Raw genomic sequence first — 8,092 nt, 5'->3', positions numbered from 1 at the left:
AGGGGGGTTACAGAGATAGGAAGGGGGCGTAGGGGGTCACAGAGATAGGGAGGGGGTGTAGGGGGTCTCAGAGATAGGGAGGGGGTGTAGGGGATTACAGTGATAGGGAGGGGGTGTAGGGGGTTTCAGAGACGGGGGGGTGTAGGGGGGTTACAGAGATAGGGAAGGGGTGTAGGGGGGTTACAGAGATAGGGAGGGGGGTGTAGGGGGTTACAGAGATAGGGAGGGGGTGTAGGGGGTCACAGAGATAGGGAGGGGGTGTAGGGGGTTACAGAGATAGGGAGGGGGTGTAGAGGGGTTACAGGGATAGGGAGGGGTGTAGAGGGTTACAGGGATAGGGAGGGGGTGTAGGGGGGTTACAGAGATAGGGAAGGGGTGTAGGGGGTTACAGAGATAGGCAGGGGGTGTAGAGGGGTTACAGGGATAGGCAGGGGGTGTAGAGGGGTTACAGGGATAGGGAGGGGGTGTAGGGGGTTACAGAGATAGGCAGGGGGTGTAGAGGGGTTACAGGGATAGGCAGGGGGTGTAGCGGGGTTACAGGGATAGGGAGGGGGTGTAGGGGGGTAACAGGGATAGGGGGGGTGTAGGGGGGTTACAGAGATAGGGAGGGGGTGTAGGGGGTCACAGAGATAGGGAGGGGGTGTAGAGGGGTTACAGGGATAGGGAGGGGTGTAGAGGGTTACAGGGATAGGGAGGGGGTGTAGGGGCGTTACAGAGATAGGGAGGGGGGTGTAGGGGGTTACAGAGATAGGGAGGGGGTGTGAGGGGTTACAGAGATAGCGAGGAAGTGGAAGGGGTGACAGAGTTAGGGAGGGGTTGTAAGGAGTTACAGAGATAGGGAGGGTATGTGGGGGTTACAGAGATAGGGAGGGGGGTGTAGGTGGGTTACTGAGATAGGGAGGGGGTGTAGGGGGTTACAGAGATAGGGAGAGGGGTGTAGGGGTGTTATAGAAATCGGGAGGGGTGTAGGGTGTTACAGAGATAGGGAAGGGTGTAGGGTGTTACAGAGATAGGGAGGGGTGTAGCGTGTTACAGAGATAGGGAGGGTGTGTAGGGTGTTACAGAGAAAGGGAGCGGGGTGTAGGGTGTTACAGAGATAGGGAGGGGTGTAGGGGGTTACAGAAATAGGGAGGGGGTGTAGGGTGTTACAGAGATAGGGAGGGGTGTAGGGGGTTACAGAGATAGGGAGGGGGTGTAGGGTGTTACAGAGATAGGGAGGGGGGTGTAGGGTGTTACAGAGATAGGGAGGGGTGTGGGGGGTTACAGAGATAGCGAGGGGGTGGAAGGGGTTACAGAGATAGTGAGGGGGTGTAGGGAGTTACAGAGATAGGGAGGGGGGTGTAGGGTGTTACAGAGATAGGGAGGGGTGTAGCGTGTTACAGAGATAGGGAGGGTGTGTAGGGTGTTACAGAGATAGGGAGGGGGGTGTAGGGTGTTACAGAGATAGGGAGGGGTGTAGGGGGTTACAGAAATAGGGAGGGGGTGTAGGGTGTTACAGAGATAGGGAGGGGTGTAGGGGGTTACAGAGATAGGGAGGGGGTGTAGGGTGTTACAGAGATAGGGAGGGGGGTGTAGGGTGTTACAGAGATAGGGAGGGGTGTGGGGGGTTACAGAGATAGCGAGGGGGTGGAAGGGGTTACAGAGATAGTGAGGGGGTGTAGGGTGTTACAGAAATAGGGAGGGGGTGTAGGGGGTTACAGTGATAGGGATGGGGTGTAGGGCGGGTTACAGAGATTGGTAGGGGGTGTAGGGGGTTACAGGGATAGGGAGGGGGTGTAGGGGGGTTACAGAGATAGGGAGGGGGGTGTAGGGGCTTACAGAGATAGCGAGGGGGTGGAAGGGGTGACAGAGTTAGGGAGGGGTTGTAAGGAGTTACAGAGATAGGGAGGGAGTGTACGGGGGTTACAGAGATAGGGAGGGGGTGTAGGGGGGTTACAGAGGTAGGAGGAGGTGTAGGGGGTTACAGAGATAGGGAGGGAGTGTAGGGGGTTACAGAGATAGGGAGGGGGGTGTAGGGGGTTACAGAGATAGGGAGGGAGTGTAGGTGGTTACAGAGATAGGCAGGGAGTGTACGGTGGTTACAGAGATAGGGACGGGGGTGTAGAGGGTTACAGAGATAGGGAAGGGGTGTAGAGGGGTTACAGGGATAGGGAGGGGGAGTAGGGGGTTACAGGGATAGGGAGGGGGTGTAGGGGGGTTACAGAGATAGGGAGGGGGTGTAGGGGGGTTTCAGATATAGGGAGGGGGTGTAGGGGGTTTCAGAGATAGGGAGGGGGTGTAGGGGATTACAGTGACAGGGAGGGGGTGTAGGGGGTTTCAGAGACGGGGGGGGTATAGGGAGGTTACAGAGATAGGGAGGGGGTGTAGGGGGTTACAGAGATAGGGAGGGGGTGCAGAGGGGTTACAGGGATAGGGAGGGGGTGTAGGGGGTAACAGGGATAGGGAGGGGGTGTAGGGGGTTACAGAGGTAGGAGGAGGTGTAGGGGGTTACAGAGATAGGAAGGGAGTGTAGGGGGTTACAGAGATAGGGAGGGGGGTGTAGGGGGTTACAGAGATAGGGAGGGAGTGTAGGGAGTTACAGAGATAGGCAGGGAGTGTACGGTGGTTACAGAGATAGGGACGGGTGTGTAGGGGGTTACAGAGATAGGGAAGGGGTGTAGAGGGGTTACTGGGATAGGGAGGGGGAGTAGGGGGTTACAGGGATAGGGAGGGGGTGTAGGGGGGTTACAGAGATAGGGAGTGGGTGTAGGGGGTTACAGAGATAGGGAGGGGGTGTAGGGGTTTTCAGGGATCGGGAGGGGGTGTATGGGATTACAGAGATAGGGAGGGGGTGTAGGGGGTTTCAGAGACAGGGACGGGGGTGTAGTGGGGTTACAGAGATAGAGAGGGGGGTGTAGGGGGTTACAGAGATAGGGAGGGGGTCTAGGGGTTTACAGAGATAGGGAGGAGGTGTAGGGGGTTACAGGGATAGGGAGGGGGTGTGGGGGGTTACAGAGATAGGGAGGGGGTGTAGGGGGTCACAGAGATAGGGAGGGGGTGTAGGGGGTTACAGAGATAGGGAGGGGGTGTAGAGGGGTTACAGAGATAGGGAAGGGGTGTAGAGAGGTTACAGGGGTAGGGAGGGGGTGTAGGGGGGTTTCAGAGATAGGGAGGGGGTGTAGGGGATTACAGTGATAGGGAGGGGGTGTAGGGGGTTTCAGAGACGGGGGGGTATAGGGGGGTTACAGAGATAGGGAAGGGGTGTAGGGGGTTACAGAGATAGGGAGGGGGTGTAGGGGGTTACAGAGATAGGGAGGGGGTGTAGAGGGGTTACAGGGATAGGGAGGGGGTGTAGGGGGCAACAGGGATAGGGAGGGGGTGTCGGGGGGTTACAGAGATAGGGAGGGGGTGTAGGGGGTCACAGAGATAGGGAGGGGGTGTAGGGGATTACAGAGATAGGGAGGGGGTGTAGAGGGGTTACAGAGATAGGGAAGGGGTGTAGAGGGGTTACAGGGGTAGGGAGGGGGTATAGGGGGTTTCAGAGATAGGGAGGGGGTTTAGGGGATTACAGTGATAGGGAGGGGGTGTAGGGGGTTTCAGAGACGGGGCGGTATAGGGGGGTTACAGAGATAGGGAAGGGGTGTAGGGGCGTTACAGAGATAGGGAGGGGGGTGTAGGGGGTTACAGAGATAGGGAGGGGGTGTAGGGGGTTTCAGAGATAGGGAGGGGGTGTAGGGAGTACCAGGGGTAGGGAGGGGGTGTAGGGGGGTTACAGAGATAGGGAGGGGGTGTAGGGGGTCACAGAGATAGGGAGGGGGTGTAGGGGGTTACAGAGATAGGGAGGGGGTGTAGAGGGGTTACAGGGATAGGGAGGGGTGTAGAGGGTTACAGGGATAGGGAGGGGGTGTAGGGGGGTTATAGAGGTAGGGGGGGGTGTAGGGGGTTACAGAGATAGGGAGGGGGTGTAGGGGGGCTAAAGAGATAGCGAGGGGGTGAAAGGGGTGACAGAGTTAGGGAGGGGGTGTAAGGGGTTACAGAGTTAGGGAGGAGGTGTAGGGGGTTACAGAGATAGGGAGGGAGTGTAGGGGGTTACAGAGATAGGGAGGGGGGTGTAGGGGGTTACAGAGATAGGGAGGGGGGTGTAGGGGGTTACAGAGATAGGGAGGGGGGTGTAGGGGGGCTACAGAGATAGCGAGGGGGTGGAAGGGGGGTTACAGAGTTAGGGAGGAGGTGTAGGGGGTTACAGAGATAGGGAGGGAGTGTAGGGGGTTACAGAGATAGGGAGGGGGTGTAGGGGGTTACAGAGATAGGGAGGAGGTGTAGGGGGTTACAGAGATAGGGAAGGGGTGTAGAGGGTTTACAGGGATAGGGAGGGGGTGTAGGGGGTTACAGGGATATGGAGGGGGTGTAGAGGGGTTACAGAGATAGGGAGGGGGTGTAGGGGGTTACAGAGATTGGGAGGGGGTGTAGAGGGTTTTACAGGGATAGGGAGGGGGTGTAGGGGGTTACAGGGATAGGGAGGGGGTGTAGGGGGGTTACAGAGATAAGGAGGGGGTGTAGGGGGTTACAGAGATTGGGAGGGGGGTGTAGGGGGGCTACAGAGATAGCGTTGGGGTGGAAGGGGTGACAGAGTTAGGGAGGGGGTGTGAGGGGTTACAGAGGTCGGGAGGGGGTGTAGGGGGTTACAGGAATGGGGAGTGGGGTGTAGGGGGTTACAGAGATAGGGAGGGGGTGTAGGGTGTTACAGAGATAGGGAGGGGGTGTAGGGGGTTACAGAGATAGGGAGGGGGTGTAGGGTGTTACAGAGGTAGGGAGTGAGTGTAGGGGGTTACAGAGATAGGGAGGGGGGTGTAGGGGGTTACAGAGATAGGGAGGGGTTGTAGGGGGTTACCGAGATAGGGAGGGGTTGTAGGGGGGTTACAGAGATAGGGAGGGGGTGTAGGGGGTAACAGAGATAGGGAGGGGGGTGTAGGGGCGCTACAGAGATAGCGTGGGGGTGGAAGGGGTGACAGAGTTAGGGAGGGGGTGTAAGGGGTTACAGAGATAGGGAGGGGGTGTGGGGGTTACAGAGATAGGGAGGGGGGTGTAGGTGGGTTACAGAGATAGGGAGGGGGTGTAGGGGGTTACAGAGATAGGGAGGGGGGTGTAGGGGGTTACAGAGATAGGGAGAGGGGTGTAGGGGTGTTATAGAAATAGGGAGAGGTGTAGGGTGTTACAGAGATAGGGAGGGGTGTAGGGGGTTACAGAGATAGGGAGGGGGTGTAGGGTGTTACAGAGATAGGGAGGGGGTGTAGGGTGTTACGGAGATAGGGAGGGGTGTAGGGGGTTACAGAGATAGGGAGGGGGGTGTAGGGTGTTACAGAGATAGGGAGGGGTGTAGGGTGTTACAGAGATAGGGAGGGGGTGTCGGGTGTTACAGAGATAGGGAGGGGTGTGGGGTGTTACAGAGATAGCGAGGGGGTGGAAGGGGTTACAGAGATAGTGAGGGGGTGTAGGGAGTTACAGAGATAGGGAGGTGGTGTAGGGGGTTCCAGAGATAGGGAGGGGACGTAGGGGGTTACAGAGATAGGGAAGGGGTGTAGAGGGTTTACAGGGATAGGGAGGGGGTGTAGGGGGTTACAGGGATATGGAGGGGGTGTAGAGGGGTTACAGAGATTGGGAGGGCGTTACAGAAATAGTGAGGGCATGTAGGGGGTTACAGAGATAGCGCGGGGGTGGAAGGGGTTACAGAGATAGTGAGGGGGTGTAGGGAGTTACAGAGATAGGGAGGTGGTGTAGGGGGTTCCAGAGATAGGGAGGGTGCGTAGGGGGTTACAGAGATAGGGAGGGTGTGTAGGGTGTTACAGAGATAGGGAGGGGTGTAGGGGGTTACAGAGATAGGGAGGGGGTGTCGGGTGTTACAGAGATAGGGAGGGGGTGTAGGGTGTTACAGAGATAGGGAGGGGGGTGTAGGGTGTTACAGAGATAGGGAGGGGTGTGGGGGGTTACAGAGATAGCGAGGGGGTGGAAGGGGTTACAGAGATAGTGAGGGGGTGTAGGGAGTTACAGAGATAGGGAGGGGGTGTAGGGGGTTACAGGGATAGGGAGGGGGTGTAGGGGGTTACAGTGATAGGGAGGGGGTGTAGGGCGGGTTACAGAGATTGGGAGGGGGTTACAGAAATAGGGAGGGGGTGTAAGGGGTTACAGAGATAGGGAGGGGGTGTAGGGGGTTACAGAGATATGGAGGGGGGTGTAGGGGGTTACAGAGATAGGGAGGGGGTGTACGGAGGTTACAGTGATAGGGAGGAGGTGTAGGGGGGGTTACAGAGATTGGGAGGGGGTTACAGAGATAGGGAGGGGCTGTGGGGGGTTACAGAGATAGGGAGGGGGTGTAGGGGGTTACAGGGATAGGGAGGGGTTGTAGGGGGTTACTGAGATAGAGAGGGGGTGTAGAGGGGTTTCAGAGATCGGGAGGGGGTGAATGCGCTGGAGCGGGTGACAGAGATGGGAAGGGGGTGTAGGGGGTTGAGAGGGTGACATACACACACACACACACACACACACACACACACACACACACACACACACACACACACACACACACACACACACACACACATCCGAACTCACGTCTCCCAAGAAATTTCCCGTGTTTCCGGACTGGATGATGGGTGCTGGATTATTATTGGATTGCATGCCCTCACCGGTGTAGACTACGTTTAACTCAATGGGATTCAGGAAATCCTGGATGCAGTTCTGTGCAGGATAAACAGACAGGATTGGGAAGGTGCTGGAGTTAGACCAAGGCTTACAGGAGGACAGGATTCTCAGATCCCTCTGATCCCACCCTCCAGCCCCCACAATGTGCCCTCATCTCCCTCCTCCATCAACACCCACTGTGATTCACAATCCAATCCACGGGGTTAGATACAGAGTAAAGCTCCCTCTACACTGTCCCCCCATCAAAAACTCTCCCAGGGACAAGGACAGTACGGGGTTAGATACAGAGTAAAGCTTCCTCTACACTGTCCCCCCATCAAACACTCCCAGGGACAGGGACAGCACGGGGTTAGATACAGAGTAAAGCTCCCTCTACACTGTCCCCCCCCATCAAACACTCCCAGGGACAGGGACAGCATGGGGTTAGATACAGAGTAAAGCTCCCTCTACACTCTCCCCCCATCAAACACTCCCAGGGACAGGGACAGCACGGGGTTAGATACAGAGTAAAGCTCCCTCTACACTCTCCCCCATCAAACACTCCCAGGGACAGGGACAGCATGGGGTTAGATACAGAGTAAAGCTCCCTCTACACTGTCTCCATCAAACACTCCCAGGGACAGGGACAGCACGGGGTTAGATACAGAGTAAAGCTCCCTCTACACTGTCCCCCCATCAAACACTCCCAGGGACAGGGACTGCATGGGGTTAGATACAGGGTAAAGCTCCCTCACTTTTACTTGGATGGTTGGTGTCTCACAATGACTTGCTGTGAGCTGAAAGATGCCTTTGGTCTGACTGGTGAGTGTTGCTCTTTCGATCTTGCGATGTTCATCCAACTTAAGCTCGAAGCTGATATTCAGGGATGGGGTACCTGCAAGATAGATGAATAGGGTGTCAGAAAGGTGTGGGTTCGGGGAGGTTTATATGCAGAATAACAGATACCCCGGGAGGGAGTTACAGACTGGAATCTAACCGAGGGGTTCAGGGTGGTTTATATACAGAATAACAGATACCCGGGAGGGAGTTACAGACTGGAATCTAATCGAGGGGTTCAGGGTGGTTTATATACAGAATAACAGATACCCGGGAGGGAGTTCCAGACTGGAATCTAACCGAGGGGTTCAGGGTGGTTTATATACAGAATAACATACCCGGGAGGGAGTTATAGACTGGAATCTAATCGAGGGGTTCAGGGGGGTTTATATACAGAATAACAGATACCTGGGAGGGAGTTACAGACTGGAATCTAATCGAGGGGTTCGGGGTGGTTTATATACAGAATAACAGATACCTGGGAGGGAGTTACAGACTAGAATCTAATCGAGGGGTTCGGGGTGGTGTATATACAGAATAACAGATACCTGGGAGGGAGTTACAGATTTGGGGTACTGCATATTTGTAGTCGCAGAAT

At 56.2% G+C, this 8,092-nt stretch overlaps 1 protein-coding gene across 1 annotated transcript in view; it reads right to left on the bottom strand.

The window, feature by feature from the left end:
- Window positions 1–8,092, bottom strand: part of LOC132808897 (integrin alpha-D-like) — an 81,805-nt gene that overhangs the window by 21,689 nt on the left and 52,024 nt on the right. Inside the window, exons 17-18 of the mRNA XM_060822312.1 lie at window positions 7,413–7,552; window positions 6,589–6,714 (exon numbers count right to left, since the gene is read on the bottom strand). Of these exons, the coding sequence (XP_060678295.1) occupies window positions 6,589–6,714; window positions 7,413–7,552 (266 nt within the window). The remainder of the gene's footprint in view (window positions 1–6,588; window positions 6,715–7,412; window positions 7,553–8,092) is intronic.

Source organism: Hemiscyllium ocellatum (genome assembly GCF_020745735.1).
Source record: "Hemiscyllium ocellatum isolate sHemOce1 chromosome 41 unlocalized genomic scaffold, sHemOce1.pat.X.cur. SUPER_41_unloc_9, whole genome shotgun sequence".
Taxonomy (NCBI): Eukaryota; Metazoa; Chordata; class Chondrichthyes; order Orectolobiformes; family Hemiscylliidae; genus Hemiscyllium; species Hemiscyllium ocellatum.
Note: the sequence above shows the minus strand (reverse complement) of the source record. Positions and strands in the feature narration are given on the sequence as shown.